The 19,463-nt window shown below is 41.8% G+C and overlaps 1 protein-coding gene across 3 annotated transcripts in view; it reads left to right on the top strand.

Moving 5' to 3' along the window:
- Window positions 1–19,463, top strand: part of TEDC1 (tubulin epsilon and delta complex 1) — a 99,559-nt gene that overhangs the window by 11,655 nt on the left and 68,441 nt on the right. For all 3 annotated transcript variants that reach the window (XM_030215322.1, XM_030215323.1, XM_030215324.1), the window contains one exon: window positions 7,165–7,367. In XM_030215322.1, coding sequence (XP_030071182.1) covers window positions 7,165–7,367 — 203 coding nt within the window. The remainder of the gene's footprint in view (window positions 1–7,164; window positions 7,368–19,463) is intronic.

Raw genomic sequence — 19,463 nt, 5'->3', positions numbered from 1 at the left:
GAACATATAACACTAGACAAGTGTAAGTGTAATAGTAGTTTCCGTGCACATAGTCTTGAATGTATAACACTCGCTAGCTATAATAAGTTAAAGTGAGACCGTTAAGCTGGTCTTAGCAAACAGCAGACAAACAAGATGCAGAGCGGGATGGTAGAGGAAAAAGAAGAGGCCCGCAGTAATCAAGTTTAAGATGTCGAACTTGATTTTCCAAAGACTCCATTCTTCTATTTAACACTTATTTATCCTTAATAATGGAAACTTGTACTACTTTAATTTTCCCAGACTCTTCTTTTAATAAATTAATTTGATCTTTAAACTTTCTCTATAACACTACCTTTGTATGCGTGAGCCAGTTTCTGTACTGATTGTACCAAAGAAGAAAGTTTCAGAGAACAGCACTGTATGGAAGACTCTAAATGCACCAGAGCCTCACCCAAGGACTCCAATGTAAAATTCTTGGAAGCACCTACAACAGGGAGATACCTTCTCTGAAGAGACATGGAAATTTTCCTCTAGGGCCATCCCACTAACCGGCAAAGATGGAACTCCAGTTGCCATGTTTCCAGGTGGGTTTTCTCCTGCAACCACCGCCAATAGACCAATTATGGCTCTAGAACCAGAATAATCCCCCACAATGGCTACTGAAGAGACCACTTCCTTCTTTAGGGTCTCCGCTGCCAATTTCATGGTCTGCAACTGTCAAAGCGGTGGGGGACCTTGGTTAGAGGAGGACAAATGTTTCTCCCGAAAGCTGGGACTCTCCTGTGTCCCATGCTGTGCCGGGATTCTGCCCTCAATATCTTCCCACCTTGGGAGCTCGAACAAATTCAGCTTCTGTTGACATAATGCACATTTTAAAATGACGGAAAACCCAAACAAAGTCCAAGAGAAGCAAAGTTTCCGACCTTGAGACGGAAACTTTAGTAATTCCCCAACTCCTTCAGAATTTAATCCATTCCATTCCGTTGCTTATATACAGCTTAAATCAGCCAAGGAATTAAAGCAGTTCATAGAAAGGTAAACAAACAAAAGGAAAGAAAAAAAAATCCTTAATACTTATTAAACAAATAGAACTTCTATGCCTTCCTAAATTGTAAATAATTTGGAATCATTTGGATAGAAACTGGTATAATTTGTGGATCAAAGTAATAATTTTAAACTATATACGTTTTTGAAGTCAGCCAATATAAACCATTCAAAACAGGAGTGATTCCATCAAATCTATTCAAACCAAAGATCAATCTTGCTGCCATATTCTACAGAAACTATAAACGTCTCTGCAGCTCAGTTGAAACATTATAAAGAGAGTTGCAATAATCTAGTTGAGGAAGCAGCACCGCCTGAGCTATAATTCTAAAACTGCTTCAAGATAATGAGGATCTAATTGTTCTGAACTCTAAGCTGGAAGAAAAGTTTTTTTACTGAGTACATTAATTTGTTTTTCATATGATAGTTTAGCATCTATAATACCTAAAACCTTTGAATGATTATAGGTTGTTAGTTTTTCTCCAGAAGCTAATGTTACTATCTTATCTGTGAGATGACCATAAAAACTTAGGGCCCTGTTTACTAAGCTGCACTGTAGGCGTGCTATTGTTTTTAACGCGCGCTAATGCTATAGGAATATATGGGTGACTCTAGCATTAGTGCGCACTAATTTTTAGTGTGCGCTAAAAACGCTAGCGTGCCTTAGTAAACAGGGCTCTTAGTCTTTTGCTTATGCAATTCTAAAAAATGTGTAGTTGCTGATTCATCAATAATTGAGATATAACTTTGTACCATAGCAATAGTATCTGAAAATTCGCCGAACCAGGGCATAAGAGAAAAATATCATCAGCGTAAGATAAGACAGAAATACCCAAATCAACAAGAAATTTACCCAATGAACTTAAGTAAATATTGAACAGAGAAGGAGAAAGTGGAGAATTCTGTGGCACACCGCTACGCGGATTCCAACGAAAAGAATTCCCAAGTTTATATTTTACACTGTCGGGCTTATTTTCGAAAGAGAAGGGCGCCCATCTTTCGACACAAATCGCAAGATGGGTGTCCTTCTCACAGGGTCACCCAAATCGACATAATCGAAAGCCGATTTTGGGCATCCTCAACTGCTTTCCGTCGTGGGGACGACCAAAGTTCACGGGGGCGTGTCGGAGGAGTGGCGAAGGCGGGACTGGGGTGTGCCTAACACATGGGCATCCTCGACTGATAATGGAAAAAGAAGGGCATCCCTGATGAACACTTGGATGAATTTACCTGGTCCTTTTTTTTTTTTAAGACCAAGCCACAAAAATGTGCTCTAAATGACCAGATGACCACCGGAGGGAATCGGGGATGACCTCCCCTTCCCCAGTGGTCACTAACCCCCTCCCATCCTCAAAACAAATGTTTTAAATATTTTTTTCCAGCCTCTATGCCAGCCTCAAATATCATACCCAGCTCCATGACAGCAGTATGCAGGTCCCTGGAGCAGTTTTAGTGGGTGCAGTGCACTTCAGGCATGCGGACCCAGGCCCACCCCCCCATCTGTTATATTTGTGGTGGTAAATATGAGCCCTTCAAAACCCACCATAAACCCACTGTACCCACATGTAGGTGCCCCCCTTCACCTGTAAAGGCTATGGTAGTGTTGTGGGGAGTGGGTTTTGGGGGGCTCAGCACCCAAGGTAAGGGAGCTATGCACCTGGGAGCAATTTGTGAAGTCCACTGCAGTGCCCCCTTGGGTGCCCGGTTGGAGTCTTGTCATGTCAGGGGGACCAGTGCACTACGAATGCTGCCTCGTCCCATGACCAAAGGGCTTGGATTTGGTCGTTTCTGAGATGGGCGTCCTCGGTTTCCATTATCACCGAAAATCGTGGACGACCATCTCTAAGGTCGACCTAAATTTCGCGATTTGGGCGTCCCCAACTGTATTATCGAAACAAAAGATGGACGCCCATCTTTTTTTTTATTTATTATATTTGTATCCCGCGCTTTCCCACACACAGCAGGCTCAATGCGGCTTACATAGTAAAAAAAAACACTACAAAAATCCTGTAAGAAGAATATTACAACTGTAATAAACATAATAGTAAGGTTTAACAATATATGAATTGAATTGGATATGGGGAGGTAAACAAGGCTAGGATAGGTAAGAGGAAAGGAGATTGGGAGGGGTATGGTATAGAAAGATGGAGAAGAAAAGATTGGAGGGTGAGTATAAGGAGATTAGGAGATAAGGCCAAAGGTATAATTGGTGTCAGTCAATGTCAGAGCAAGAGTAGTGTAGATGGGCTAGTAGGATTAAGTTGGGTCATTAGTGTAAGCTTGCTTGAAAAGATGTTTCGATAATACGAGTTTTCCTGCCCCTTCGCCGGGACGTCCTGCTTCACTGCTATAGAGCCAAGCTCCTTATCGGGATGGTAGCTATGGGGCACGCCTCGCTCTCTCTGGCAGATGAGCATAATACCATCTCTGGTGGTTAGCCTGATGCTGTGTTGGAGTTTGAGTCTAGCCACCTATTTCCTTGTCTGCGGGCGCCTTCCCTGCAGACCATGTGTGGTTCTCTCGGCAGGTTGTCTGGGGCCTGCTCATGTTTTCTGCTGTGAGCTCTAGCGGGACTGCATTCTTGGACACTTGACATCCCTTTCTTTTCTTCGGGAATGGTTTGCTTGGTTTCTCCTCTGGGGATGAGGCGCATGTTTGTTTCTTTTTAACCTGAGAAACGAGCCACTTGTATAGCCTAATCTTATTTCTCCAAGTTAAATATATCAGATCATCCTTACATTTCCTCCATTGACGTTACAGGTTTCTACTTTTTCACTTTTTAATTGCCAACTGTTCATTGTACCAAGGATTCTCATAGATACGTTTGTTTTTTTTTTCCTTCGAGAGGAGCCATTTCATTCAACAATGGACAGATTGTATCATCCCAAATTTTAGGAGAAATATTAGAAGATTCCTTTTCCAATTTGCAAACAACTCTTTCCCAAAATTGTGATACATCTAATTTTTTCTGCTGCAGCTTAATTCATTTTTGTTGGCTAGAACTTTTTCTAAAATCAAAAACCTTCAAATAGAAAGAAAGATAAGTGATCAGTCCACATTAAAGGTGACCAATGCAGATGGTCCAGAGAAATAGCTTTTGATTCTGCAGTATAAGCTATAAAATCTAGTTGACTACCGTGATTATGAGTAGGTAAATCTGAATATAAAATGTAATTCAATGAAGATAAACATTGCTTAAATTGTTTTACATAGGGATCATTATTATCCTCAAGGTGCAAATTTAGATCTCCTAATATTATTAAATCAGTAAACTGAATAGAATACAGAAAAAGTAATAAAAAAAACCCTTCTGCTGAGTTGATAACCAGCTTTTAGGAGGTCTATATATTAGCACTAAACCAAAGAGTACCTTTCTTCGAACAATTTAAAAATTGATATAGCATTATTTCATGGTATTTACCACAATATGCTTGTTCTAACTTTATGTAAAAAACCCTCTATAAACTAACGCCAAACCACCCCCTCTCCTACCATTTTTCGGGCAGTTTACAACTTTATAGCCACTAGGACAAAGAGAAGTTAAATATGGAGAATCAATATCTCTGGATCCATGTCTCAGAAATAAAAACTAAACCTGGATTAATATCTGTTATAAAATCTTTTATAACCTGTACTTTCCCACAAATTGATCTTGCATTAAAATACAAACACGCTGTAACTTCATAGTCTAATAAGTACATTCTCCTTTACCAAAGGAATTTGAGATTTCAATTGTAAATTTGACTGTCCCTTTGTATTTGTAATTTCCATGACTTCTGTCTATTACATAACACAGTTGGTATTATTTTTCAACATCCGTGCATGCAATCCAACAGGTTGTTCTGATTCCTAAATGAGTTCAAATATCCGAACTAATTTGGCCGATTAATGATTGTAGGAATTAATGCAGTAGAGCCATAATCTCTTCCTGAATATATCCTTTCACAGAACACAAACTCAAGCACAATATTAGTAAAACATTCAACCAATACACGATTACAAATTCTGAAACTTCCAATTTAAGCAAAAGTTAATATACTTTCCAACAGCAAAGCTTCATAACAATCTGGCATACACTAAGGTACACGCCTTTGGCTTGCACCTTAGGCAATACGCTGAGCAACGGTGCGCCGCGGTAAAATACCTGTGGTATCTGATGTCATCACTAGAGGGCGGAGCAAGCTCCCACGCCCAAACTCAATCTAGGAAATGCCAAATGAAGCACTTTAGTAGAGCCAGATAATAGTTGTAGGCAGGCACAATGCTGTTTAAAGTACCCATGGTATCTGATGTCATCAGTAGAGGGCAGGGCAAGCTCCCACACCCAAACTCAGTCAATCCAGGAAATGCCAAATGAAGCAAGCGGTTTAGTTGGAATTCCCTTCTGCATATTTTTTCTAAAATGTCGCTCCATATGTCACAACTTCGGCTGAATTGCCATTTTTAAAATGTTTCCTGGCAATGATCAAGAAGGGAAGAATGCAACATTGGTTACTTTATGCAGGCTGACAATTAAAGCAGTTCTTATCTTCTAATGATTTTTTTCAGTAATATTTATTTAAAGTGATTATATCTAGGATTTGGGGTCGTTTTACTAAGCCATGCTAAAAAGTGGCTGGCAGTAGTTTTAGCACGTGAATTTACAGCGCGCTCCGGTCACTTTTTAGTATGGCTTCAAAATGTTTGAATTTCAATTTCTTCCATAATGGCCAAGTGCTAGTTTCCAAATTAATGTGCGGCCATTACCGCCTGAGCCCTTATCACCACCTATTTAGCAGGTAGTAAGGGCTCATGCGCTACTAAGGTAGTAATCGGGCAGCGCGCAGCAGTGTGCCCACTCTGCCTGTTTACTCCCTGCCCCCGCGCTAGACAAATTATTTTCTAGTGTGGGAAATGGTGCACGGCAAACCCAGAACTATCAAAGTTCGCCTGGGTGCGCCAGTGGTAGTTCTGTTTTGCCATGCGCTACCCACGCAGTAGCTCTACAACGCCGTCATTAAAGGGCCCCTTGGTTTGATAGAATTCTCAGCTTAACATTCATTAAGCTTTTTAGACATTGCAAATATAGGGCTCCTTTTACAAAGTCACGTGACAAATGCGACAAAGCCCATTCAATTCTTATGGGCTTGATCGCATTTGCCACGCCAGAATTGTTAGCGCAGCTTTGTAAAAGGATCTCATAGTTTTATTTTTTGTTAAAACTGCTGTATTAAAGAAGTCATGAAATATTTCTTTACCTGATATGAAATCATGCTGTCTGTGTTTATCCTCCAAAATCCAATACGATGAAATAGTTACAGTTTAATTAGCTGTAACTACTAGGATCTTTGGGAATAAATGTAAAAAAAAAATAGCAAAAGTTGGTTTCAGGTGTATTCATTGTTTGTTACACCTCTCATCAGATATCTTCTGAATGGTTTACAATCACTAATTACTAGAGCTGTACCGATTAGCATAGTTGACTCTTTGGCTGAATACTAATACCGAGTACGAATAATTGGCATTGAGCGTTAACATAATGAATAATAAAAGAAGCAACGTGAAATCAGAGATCAAGTGTTTATTTCAGTAGGATTTAGCACAGTAGAGCCCCGGATTATTCATAGTTGAATTTAAATCACTATTAATATATTCAGGGCACTATGCAGTATCAAATTGAATACGAATATTCAGTACAGCCCTACTAATTACAGCAAAGTATAAAAATCAAAAGAAAAAAAAATGAGAAAATGGAGAAAGATGGGAACTTCATATTTTCATAGGAAAGAGAAGAAGCTGGGTTGCAGTGTGTCTCACTTTAAAGCTGCATTTTGAACGTTGACGTTGCATCTGGGAAAGAGAAATAGATGCCTCTTTGAAAAAATCTGCACTTTGGTGTTCTTTACATCAGTTTATGGCTTTGTATGACAAGGATCCATTATTATGGTAATGCTGCCAGAAGGGCTACCAGTACCTGGTGCTTGGTAAACTCAACTGAAAAAAGGAACAATTAAAATCAAAGCAGAAGAATTGGCTATATGTGCTGTAACTGAATTGGTGGGTTCTGAATTATACTATTGTGGTTTTATTGATGCTTTTGGAGATACCATATAAACGTATGTAATGCAGTCTAAGTGATGGTCATATATTACCTTGCAGATGCCCAAATTAGATTTGTGAAATCAGTCCTGTGGTACTATGGCTACGGTATCTTAGATTTCTACCACCTTCCATATGATGGATCACAGGGTAGCAGAGAGCTGCTACTAGCGTTCTCCTGGCTCTTGCATACACAGCATGTATTGGAGAAACTGCTGGAAGCGAACAAGATCAGAGTTGGTGATGAGATCTCAGTTTGCATGGTGAGCAGGCTTTTCTTTCTTCTAATTTCTCCACATGATTAAACTAGGACTTTTCTGGAAGGATGAAAAATATGAAGAAGGTGAAGTGAAGTCTACTAGATGTTTTTTTTCCCAAGAATTTAGTTTTGAATATTCCAAAGCATTTATCCGTATAGTAGCAGCCGATATATGAGTAAGTGCCTCATCTACCAATACTACGTGACACTTTCTGGGTAGTGCACTGAATATCCTTATCGACTGCCATGATGCTATCCAGATGGTGCAAGGCCGGAGTGTGGGCATTTTGCCAAACACTATAGATATTATTAGTGAAATTCAGCTGCCATCATGTGTTTTAAGGACAGCCATTTTCCTGGCCTAAATTTATTTGCATAGCTATGTAGATAGTCGCAGAATATCATCACTATCCATAGAGTGAGCGTCAGTCACTGCTCTCCGCGCATATTCAACACCATTTCATGTTATTATCTTTTACTTATTGCTGTTTAATTGTTGTTTCCTATCTTACTCTCAATTTGCATAATTGTACTTCTTGCACTGTAGCTTTACTACAGTTTTATGTAAGCCACTTTGAGCCTGCAATCAGTGGGAAAATGTGGGATACAAATGTAATAAATAAATAAATAAATAAATTTGCTATCCAGATAGCAGTACTGAATACAGAGCCAGATCAAGGGATTGTGGCACCCTAAGCTACCGTTTGTATTGGTGCCCCTCATCCCCATCAATGCTCCACTATTGGCACTCTCCCACTGTTTCAGCAATCCCTGCTCCTCTCCTTCCCTGGCTCCCTTACAGCCAGCACACCAGCATCGGCTCCAAACCAGCCAGCTTCCACCCTCCTCCTGCCTTCCAGCCAGATTCCTTCACTACCCTCCTCAAGGCTGGCTGTATGCTCTGACTCACCCCAGGGGTGATAGGGACAGAAGTGATATCCACTCATTCCTGCCCTGGCGACTGCCTTCTTAAAAATGATGCTGTGAACATCTAGTGGTAGTCTTGCAGTACTGTTGCTAAAGTGCTCAAGCTACCATATAAGGCAGCCTTTGGGGCAGATGTCACTGGGGATCATTCCTGCCCCTATCGCCCCTGGGACCCATCTCCTCGCCCCCCTAGCTCTCCCATTTCTTGTCTTCTTTTCCAGCCTCTTTTTTTCCCTTTTTATCTACTTCCCATTACTGCATTTCTACCTTCTGTGCTTGCTATTCTTCTCACTCTTCTCCCTGACACCCTCCCCTCATGGTTCAGCATCTCTTTATACTGTGATCCCTCTCTCCCTCCCTCTGTCTTTCATACACGCAAAGAAGCTGCGTGTAAGCTGTTATACTATTTTTTTTTGTGCTCCATCTTCCCTGCCTTGTCTCTCCCCTTCTCCTACTTGCAATAATGAAGAACCGGCAGGTCCACACCTCACGTTAAAATTTCCATGGTAAAGGTAGGGACTGCTTTTGTGCATGGGGTCGGAAACGGTAGTGCGTCTCATTCACATAATAAAAATTAGCTCATTTGCATTCCGTTTTTGTTAGCTGCTACTGTGACAGGAAAGTAGCTCGGAGAACCCTTTTGTGCATGTCCCGGTTTACTACTTGGGCGCTAAACTGGCTAGAACCAGTTTTAAAAACAAGGTTGCTGGCTCGTTAAGTTTAGTGCATTTGGCCCAGAGTCTGTGTATCCTGCTGAGAGGAATGTTAAGGCAAACTGTAACAGCAGGAGGTGAGGGGATGAGAGGGGAGAGAAATCGGACAGTGGGGGGAGGGGGAGGAGTAGAAGGAGTGATTCCTGCCCGTGTACTGTGGGTGGAAGAGAGGGTGCTCAGTGTGTGTGATGATGAGAGAAAAACATGTACTCTGCTGTGAAGGTTGAGCAGGTGAGGCAGGCTTTTGCCATCCTGAGTCAGTGCCTCACCTGGTCCATGCCTAGAGCTGGCCCTGAGTAAATATACAGAATAGTTTTAAATGCCATGGGAAGCATTTAAAAAATCATGCTGATTGTGGCATTTAAAAGTTGACCCACTAATGTCACTAAAGGAAATTAGAAAGAAATTTACCGACTGAAGATCAAATTTACATTTTCCTTGGAGGATTTTGATAGCTTGCCTTTTGCATAGGGGTTTACTAATTTGCCACACAATGAAAGGAGAATCTCTTGCCTTGAGAATATGTTGTGCAAACACTTTTGCAAAGATTTGGGCAAAAGTTCTAAGGTATTCTATTCAGAATTGCTTTCTTTGAATTGTTCATTTCAAGCATTTCTGTTTCTGCCTGCTTTCCAGGGCCGTGCCAATATGGTAAGCGGGGTAAGCACTGCAGGGGGGGCGCCGACCTCTGGAGGGCGCCACCGCAGTGCTTACCCTCGCCGCTTACCTGAGCTCCGCGCCGCCGAGGCCTTTAAACCTTTTACCTCCGAGGCTCCGACGGTCGCAGCAGCGTCAGTGAAAGCGCTGCCGACGTCTCCCTTCCCTTCGCGCTCGTTGGTTCCCTCAGTGTCCCGCCTTCTTCTGACGTCAGGCCCCAGGCGCGGAGCTGAGGTAAGGGAAGGGCAGAGAGGCATGGATGGGAGGGCAGGACCCAGGGATAGGACAAATTGCTGGAAATGGAGGGGAGGGGAGAGAGGAGAATTGCTGGCTATAGATGGAGGAGGGAAGGGCAGAGAGGGACAAGGATGGACATGGATGGGAGGGCAGGGCCCAGGGAGAGGAGAAATTGCTGGAAATGGAGGGGAGGGGAGAGAGAAGAATTGCTGGCTATGGATGGAGGAGGGAAGGGCAGAGAGGGACAAGGATGGACATGGATGGGAGGGCAGGGCCCAGGGAGAGGAGAAATTGCTGGAAATGGAGGGGAGGGGAGAGAGAAGAATTGCTGGCTATGGATGGAGGAGGGAAGGGCAGAGAGGGACAAGGATGGACATGGATGGGAGAGCAGGGCCCAGGGAGAGGAGAAATTGCTGGAAATGGAGGGGAGAGAGGAAAATTGCTGGCTATGGATGGAGGATGGAAGGGCAGAGAGGGACATGGATGGGAGGGCAGGGCCCAGGGAGAGGAGAAATTGCTGGAAATGGAGGGGAGGGGAGAGAGGAGAATTGCTGGCTATGGATGGAGGAGGGAAGGGCAGAGAGGGACAAGGATGGACATGGATGGGAGGGCAGGACCCAGGGAGAGAGAAGAAATTGCTGGAAATGGATATAGAGCAAGAAATGAAGAAGAAAGGAGGAAAGTAAAGAAATAAATGGAAAGGAAGCCCTGGAAACGGACTTAAGAGGACAGATAGCAGCAGAATCAGATACTGGGCCAGCATGATCAGAAAAAGAAAGTCACCAGACAAAGGTACACAAAAATCATTTTATTTTCATTTTAGTGTTTGGAATATGTCCACTTTGAGAATTTACATCTTCTATCTTATTTTGTAATGTATAGCAATTTGTTTCTAAAAATATTGCTGACAATTCCTGTCAGTGTGGCAAGTGGTGAGCGATCATTTTCACAGTTAAAAATCATAAAAAATTATTTGTGATCTCCAGAGATCTAAGATAGATTTTCTAGGAGGGAGAATTCTTATTTTTCCTGATGTATCCAAGTGGACACAAATGCGAAGAAAGAAGTTTCTTGAATTAAGACAAGATGTGATATTATTGCAGGCCAAGTTTCAATTGCGCTTCCCGTGCAAATGTGTTGTAATATACAGGGAAAAGAAATGTATTTTCTATGAGGTTGATCAACTTTCTGATTTTATAAAGGCCAGGAGGCAATCTGGGCACTCCTCATAGTTTAAAGGGATTGTATAAATAAGAAGCCTAAATTTTTGTTTTGTTAATTTTGTTAATTTCCAACTCCTCTTGGGTTATTCTTTAGGACATCTTGGGTCTCAATAAGTGGACTAATTCAGAGCTTTGAGTCAGCTGATGTATGTATTTGAAAATGCTTTTTTTGAAACTAAGTGTATCATATGCCCTGTAATATTTCCTCAAAGATATTTATCTTTGTAAACCATATGTTTAAAATGAATAAATAAATAAATTATTTGTGATCTATTTGTTGAGCAATCCCACAAAGATGCACTCCATCTTTCAGCTCCTATTTCCTTTGCATCTTGTGCCACACGGAGGGGGGGAGGGGGCAACTGATAGTCTGCAGGGGGGCGCCAGAGACCCTAGGCACGGCCCTGCTGCTTTCCCTTTCCCTACCCGGCTGTGGGTGCTGACTGAGTTCTGGTAAGAACATTGTTTGTTTTTCCTTTTGTTTGCTTTAAACTTTTGACTGCAGTGTTTGTTATTTTGCTCTTGTAAGCCTTGCTTCTTTCTGATTTGTATATTAGAAGCAGCCCTTCCCTTTAGCCTGCTTTAACTCTTTGCTCTGTTTGTTTCCTGGTTCTTGTGAGCATTGCTCCTTATCTGATTTGTGTATGTTAAGGCAGCCTTCCCTTTTTGCTTGCTTTTCCCTTTGTCTCTAGTGTCTGTTATTTGACTCTGTGGCATTGCCTTGTGTATTCCTATGAGTGGTTTCCCTTTATCCTTGAGTGTCATGTGGCTCAGTCGTGTATATTCCTATGAGTGGCTTCCCTTTTATCCTTGAGTGCTGTGTGGCACAGCCTTGTGTATTCCTATGAGTGGCTTCCCTTTACCCTTGAGTGCTCTGTGGCACAGCCTTGTGTATTCCTTTGAGTGGCTTCCCTTTTTCCTTGAGTGTCAGGTGGCACATACTTGAGTATTCCTTTGAGTGGTTTCCTTCTTCCCTGAGTGCTCTATGGTACTACCTAGAGTATCCCTATGAGTGGCTTCCCTTTATCTTTGAATGCCGGGTGGCACACCCTTGAGTATTCCTTTGAGTAGCTTCCCTTTTCCCTGAGTGCTGTATGGTACAGCCTAGAGAGTTCCTATGATTGGCATCTCCTTATCCTTGACTGCTGTGTGGCACAGCCTTGAGTGTTCCTTTACGACGGCCGTGTGGCCTTGTCTTGAGTTTTCCCTGTGTGCTTACTGTTTGAGTTCTCTCTGGGAGGTTTCTGTTTGAGTGGGTTGCTCTTTCGTTTAGCTGTGACTACTAGCACAGCCTTGAGCGGTCTCTCTGTGTGGCACGAGTGGGCTGTTCTTTCGTTTAGCTGTGTATACTAGCACAGCCCTGAGCTTCCTCTCTGTTTGGTTCTGAGTGGGTGTTCTGTTTAGCTATGACTACTAGCTCAGCCTTGAGCTGCCTCTCTGTGTGGCACGAGTGGACAGCTCTTTTGTTTAGCTGGGACTACTAGCTCAGCCCTACCTCAGCTACCTCTCTGTGTGATTTCAGTTTGACTTGGTTAGGACTATTTGTTTATAGCTATGGTTTTAAGCACAGCCCTGTGCTTGCCTCCCTGTGTGGGTTTCTTATCTTTTACTTGTGGTCAGTGCATTTTTTCTAGCAAAAAAAAGGTGCAGGTACTCAAATGCCAGGCCACCCAGGGTGATCACTGAGAGACCCACCCCACAATAGCCAGGCCCCCTGCAACCAGTCACAGAATCTATGACAAGGCAGAATTGGTGTGGGGACCATGGGTCAATTTTAGCAGACATGGAAAAGGTGCCGGTACTCAGTACCCCCAAGTACCCCCTCAAAAAAAGCCCTGCTTGTAGTTTCTACCATGTGAGTCTAAGTGGGGTTGTTCTTTCCCCTTCATTTTCTTTGTGCCTGTGTGTAGGGTCTTTTGACCCCTTGTTTGTGGCTCTGTTTAGTGCAGGGTGTGTGCACTGCTTGAGTAGCACTTGCTCAGGAGATTCCGTTCTGTTTCTTTTCCCTTCCCTCTGGTATGAGTGGATTCCATTTCGGCCTTGCGGCCCGGCCCGTATGCTTGAACTCTGTTACAGGTGGGTTCCAGTTCGGCCTTGTGGCCCGTATGAGTGTTTTTCCTTTGTTCCTGGTTCCTGCTTTTGTTAAGTTCTGTTCCTGGTTTTTACTTTAGCCAGGCTCTGGTTTCACCTTGTCTTGAGTGTGCTCTGTCTATTTGTCATGTCTGGTATCTTGTTTGTATTCAGTGCCTTGTTCGCCTCTGCTCTGCGCCTCCCCAGAAGACTTGTCTGCTGCAGCCTGACTGCAGCCCAAGGGCTCAATATCCTGGGTTCCGTGACATAGCCTCCATTTTCTATTACTTCTTTTTGCTTTCCTAACAAGAATGTTCATCACTGACTGATTTCCTTGAACAATCTAACACTACAGTTATGGAAAGAAAAACTTTACTTATCTCGATGGTGTTTGAACAAGACCTAAATTCGCTATTGAAAATATTCTTTAGAAATTCAACAAAATTGTTTCTTGGTGATATAATCTGGATCTATCCGGACGTGGTGAAAATCACTCAGGATAGACGTGAAGCTTTCTTGATGCTTAGAGAAGAGACACGAAATTTGGGTGCTAGATTTCTTCTTTCATATCCTTGTAAATGCTTAGTAAATTACTTAGATAAAAAATATGTTTTCTTTGAACCTGAGCAGCTAAAAGAATTTTTGCAAATGAAAAAAGTAGCTAGATAGTTATCTGAATGTTAAGAAAATCTGGATTAATGGTTTAAAATGTGGAGTATCTCCAGGCCTTCTATGTTTTCTTTTTTTCCTTTTCCTATATAATACCACCAGTGTTACCTAGCCCCTACTCTTTTTCTGATTAGGTGGTCTAAGAAAGAGTTCGTTATTTTTCCTTTTAAAATTTGATGGATTTCTTATAAAATACTTACTCTGAGTTTCTGTCACAAGTGGGGCTCATTTTCAAAGCACTTATCCTTCCAAAGTTCCATAGGTTTCTATGGAACTTTGGAAGGCTAAGTGCTTTGAAAATATGCCTCTTAAAATGTAAATGCTTGTACTTTAAGTGTGAAATTCAAATAAAATAAAAAAAAGAATGTTCATCATCTTAAAGTGTTTCCTTTTGGTTTTCCCTGCCGCTTTACTGCTTTCACAAAATGTTTCCATCCAGCTCATTGCGGTATTCCCCCATCGTGATAATGTTAGTTTTTCTGATGTCTAGGACCCTCTCGTACGAATGACTCATCTCCACCTGTGTCCCAATACTGATCCACATAATCCAGTGATCACTGGATGCCAAATGATCACTCACTTCAATATCGGAACAAAACACACTCCCCATTCATAAGCACTAGGTCCACTATTGGCCCCTTCCATGTGGGTTCTGTTACTAGTTGCAGAATAATTCCTCCTGTAGAGAATCCAAGGTCCCTTTTTTTTTTTTTTAAATGACACCACCACAGCAGGGATATCCTAGTCAACATCGGGCAAATTGAAATCACTTATGAATTGCACTTCCCCTTTAAAAGCAGTATTGTGAATGTCTTTAGTTAAATATTTCTTTTGCGTGCAACGGAGGTCTGTGTATTTGATCAAGATTAAAAGGTGTTCAGTTCCTCTTTCTAGATTAACATACTACCGCCTCCTCACCTTGTAAGCCCTGCAGTTCTATTGCATTAATGTTCTTTTTTAAAATTTCCATATAGTGTCACTCCTCCCTTTCGACTCAGATCTTCTGTGTGAGCCGTGCTTCTTTGTTTGCCACTAAACGCAAGTGAACTATTTCCCTTATAGCCTCTAGATATGAAACTTTATTTCCCATACTTTGGCCATTAGTATACATAATTTCCAGATGTTGCAATTTTCCTCCTATTTCCATATTTTTGTTTTAGTTATCTTGGGGGCTTTACTTACCTATCTCTGATGATACTATTTTGGCTAACCTATTAAGTGTGCTTTAATTTGTTATGGGCGCCATCTCTGCTCAGCAGGACTTGGAAAAGCATCCCATGATCCAGGAAGCTGAAACATACTTCAACACCATCTACACAGCCATGCATTTATCTCCAGGATACAAGCTTCTCTGCCTCTGCGTTTACCTGTCACAGGCAGGATTGAGCAGAACACTACATGTCTGTTTAACCCTATTTCCCAGAATCACAAAATGACTTTTGAAACAATTTGATAACTGAGGCAATTTGTTTTTCATAGGCAATGGATGTGCCCAAGATAATTTGGGGGGGGGTTTGGAATATTACATGGGAGACATGTTGCCTTTTTTAATAAAAAATTTTTTCTTATTCCTTTCCATACATAACAGACCTTAGCGAAACTTAAAATTACATCTTCCATTGACTCCATAGCCTCCTGACCTTCCCCTCTTCTTGCCCCCTTCTCACAGTATCTGTAGGAAACGCAGAAAGATCGTCCATTCCTCCTCAAATATCCCCCTCCTGGACTGACAGGTAAATTTCACCATCAATACAACTGCACTTAGTGGCACATTTAAAACAAATACGAGAAAATTGTTCACTCATTGCTAGAGCAAATGGTAAAAGCAGTTAATGTAGCTGGGTTTAAAAAAGGGTTGGACAAATTCCTGGAGGTAAAGTTCATAAACTATTATTAAGGTAGACCTAGGGGAAACCGCTGCTTGTCTCTGAGGTTACTGCCAACCTGCTAAGGCGTTAATCTACTAATCACAACACGTGTGCAAAACCAAAATGGTAGAAATTAAAGCAGGAGTGACTAGTGTGTTTATAAGTTTATATATAGTATAGGGGAAAGTCTCATATAGTCACCGGGGCTATTTTCACTTTCACCAGTAAGGTGGACCCCTACTTGTGACAAATTTAATCATAGACAAAACCCCCGACCTTCCTAAATGTGTGGACAAACCAGCTTATACGTATACTCAATTTTTTAATGTTTTAAAATATTTTTTTTTCGTTTTATTTCTGAGCTGCGTTACTGCGACACTTGATGTATTTCATATGTTTCTTGCATTAACCCCACACAATTCATAAGTCTCTTCAGTTTATCTCTGAGGTTAAGCAGCATGCTAGCTGGATCCTTGGTTTGACCCAAAATGGCAACTCTGTTTTTATGTTCTAAACTCCCAGTTCATCCTTGGAGGAGTAGCTTAGTGGTTAGTGCAGTAGATTTTGATCCTGGAGAACTGAGTTCGATTCCCACTGCAGCTCCTTATGACTCTGGGCAAGTCACTTAACCCTCCATTGCCCCTGGTACAAAATAAGTACCTGAATATATGTAAACCACTTTGAATGTAGTTGCAAAAACCTCAGAAAGGCAGTATATCAAGTCCCATTTCCCTATCCCTTCCCTTTTGAATGCATTTCAGCATCAGTAACCACAAACAGGATGCCAAATCAGATTTAGCACCCACTTAATATTATTTGCACTTTGCAGCCTGGGGACAAACCCAGTTTGGTCAGGGTGAATTATCTTTGGAAGCTCAGTTGCTAATTTTGTCTGCCTCTTGGGTGGCCCACAGGACCCAACCCCCACCACTATTTTTTATCACTGAATACTTGAATTCCTCAATTTATATTTCACCAAAATCAGAATGCTATCATAGAGGGACATTTTCGAAAGAAACGTCGAAGTTGGGATTTGAACATCTTTGTAAAATGTCCAAATCTGGGGGCGGGGAAAACCATATTTTCGAAAAAAGATGGACGTCCATCTTTCATTTCGAAAATACAAAGGACGTCCTTGGATTTGGACATCCTTAGAGATGGACGTCTTTGACTTTTGGCGATTTTCGAAACCAAAGACGTCCATGTAGGAGGAGCCAGCATTTGTAGTGCACTGGTCCCCCTGACATGCCAGGACACCAACCGGGCACCCTAGAGGGCACTGCAGTGGACTTCATAAATTGCTCCCAGGTACATAGCTCCCTTACTGTGTGTGCTGAGCCCCCCAACCCCCCCAAAACCCACTACCCTCAACTGTACACCACTACCATAGCCCTTACGGGTGAAGGGGGACACCTAGATGTGAGTACAGTGGGTTTGTGGTGGGTTTTGGAGGGCTAGCTGTTTTCTCCACAAACGTAACAGGCCTGGGTCTGCCTGTCTGAAGTGCACTGCACCCACTAAAACTGCTCCAGGGACCTGCATGCGCTGTCATGGACCCGAGTATGACATTAGAGGCTGGCACAAAATATTTTGAAAGATGTTTTTTGAGGGTGGGAGGGGGTTAGTGACCACTGGGGGAGTAACGGGAGGTCATCCCCAATTCCCTCCGGTTGTCATCTGGTCATTTTGGGCACCTTTTTGTGTCTTATTCGTAAAAAAAACATATCCAGGTGAAAAATGTCCAAGTTTTACCTTAGGACGTCCCTGCTTTTTTCGATTATGGCTCAAAGACGTCCAAGTGTTAGGCACGCCCAAGTCCCGCCTTCACCATGCCTCCGACACGCCCCCTTGAAATTTGGACGTCCTTGCGATGGACTGCAGTTGGAGATGTCCAAAATCGGGTTTTGATTATACTGATTTGGATGTCTCTGGGAGATGGACGTCCATGTGCCGATTTATGTCGAAAGATGGACGTCCATCTCTTTCGAAAATGAGCCTGATAGTGACCTTCCAGGAATAGAAAAACTGCTGTGGGAGCACTTTTGGGGAGGTAATTTACTCTTTGACAAAAACCTGATGGAACTTTTGCTTTGTGCTGCCATCAGTGGTAGTGATGTCACTTTCTCTCCATTCATATCACCTTGCACGTTGAGGGATTAATTCTGAATCTTTGTTGGGCAGCCAGCTCCAAACCTAAGATTAGAGGGCTGATTTCCAGAGAGGAAGGGATATCTTTGCTTTGGTTTATTTTTTAAAAAGGTGGTATATCAAGTAAGCTTAACCATAACCATTAGTACAAAGTGATTTATCCTTAGAGATCTCCTTTCATGCGCGTATTTCCTTTACATGATTAAAATCTATGCACCTAGGTTTGCTTGCTCTTCAACCAACTTTCACCAGCCTGCTATTACTTGACTACTTAGAGAAACATTTGTTTTCTAAATACCAAGTGTACTTAGCTTAACTCAGCAGGAGATGGTAGTTTCTTGGAATAAAAAACATAGTTAATCACACTGCTTATTAAATTTGCTTGAGGCATGTAGAGAAAATGATTGTCATAATTTTGATGTCTTGTTGCCTAAAAATCTAAAGCTGAAAACATTATATTATTGCAGTAATGATGAGAATTATAAATAATGTAGATTCAAGGTTATTTATAAGATAAATAACATAATGTTTCTGTGCACCTATGTGTATCCAAAATATAACAGATTTTAGACACAGTAAACTTCAGTGCTTTTGTCAGCTTACTACTACTACTGCTTCTTAACATTTCTCTAGTGCTTTTAGGTGTATACCACACTGAACAGATATAAAAAATGAGTCCTTTTTCTATGAAGTCTACAGTTTATTCTAGTTGAAACATTCTAGCAAGATAAAATTATTTTAACCCTTTCAGTAAAACATTTAATTATGAGAGGATCAACATCAGGAAGGATCAAGATTGTTTATTTTAGCTTAGAGAGGTAGGTTGGCAAAACAGTTTGATGCTAATAAGCCTCCTATAGCCAGCACCTTTACTATGAGTACAAACAAATTAGCATCAACAACCAGGTGAAGAGGTCATTCTCTAACTTGGTCCTGAGCGCTCCTGAATAGCCCCACTTCTAACTAGGAGAATCAAGACCAGCCCAAGATGTATCGTGCTGTGAGCTTAAATAGCAAAAATGGTTATAGGCCTGGTTAAATACATATACAAATAATGCTCCTAAACTCTGGAGAAAGATGACACCATAGATCCACTATACCTCTTACAAAAGTTAGTCAGCCACAGCAAATAGAAATTCTAAGCAAGGGGTTACTACTCAAAGTTATTCTTTTAAACCCCCAATCCATTCACCACAAGCTAGATGAACTACATGACTTCCAACATTCTGCTTAACGCTGCTTTTTTTTTTCCATTATCCGCGAAAGCTGGCCATCTGGTAGCCACGCCCATGTCCCGCCTTCGCTACGCCGCCGACACACCCCCTTGAACTTTCGCTGGCGAGGCGACAGGAAAGCGGCGATGCTGTCAAAAAAGCTGCTTTCGATTATACCGATTTCGCCACTTTTGAGAGATGGCCGGCCATCTCCCGATTTATGTCGGGAAATGGCCGGCGATCACTTTCAAAAATAAGCCTGTTTGTGAATGTGATAAAGGTCTTAAGTCTTATTCAACTAATTGAGAAGCAAACTCAGGAAGCAGACCACACTCTTGACTTGGTGTTTGCCTTAGATTCTCTGATGTGGAATT

Source organism: Microcaecilia unicolor, chromosome 9, assembly GCF_901765095.1.
Source record: "Microcaecilia unicolor chromosome 9, aMicUni1.1, whole genome shotgun sequence".
NCBI classification, from domain to species: domain Eukaryota; kingdom Metazoa; phylum Chordata; class Amphibia; order Gymnophiona; family Siphonopidae; genus Microcaecilia; species Microcaecilia unicolor.
This window is presented reverse-complemented; position numbering and strand designations above follow the sequence as displayed.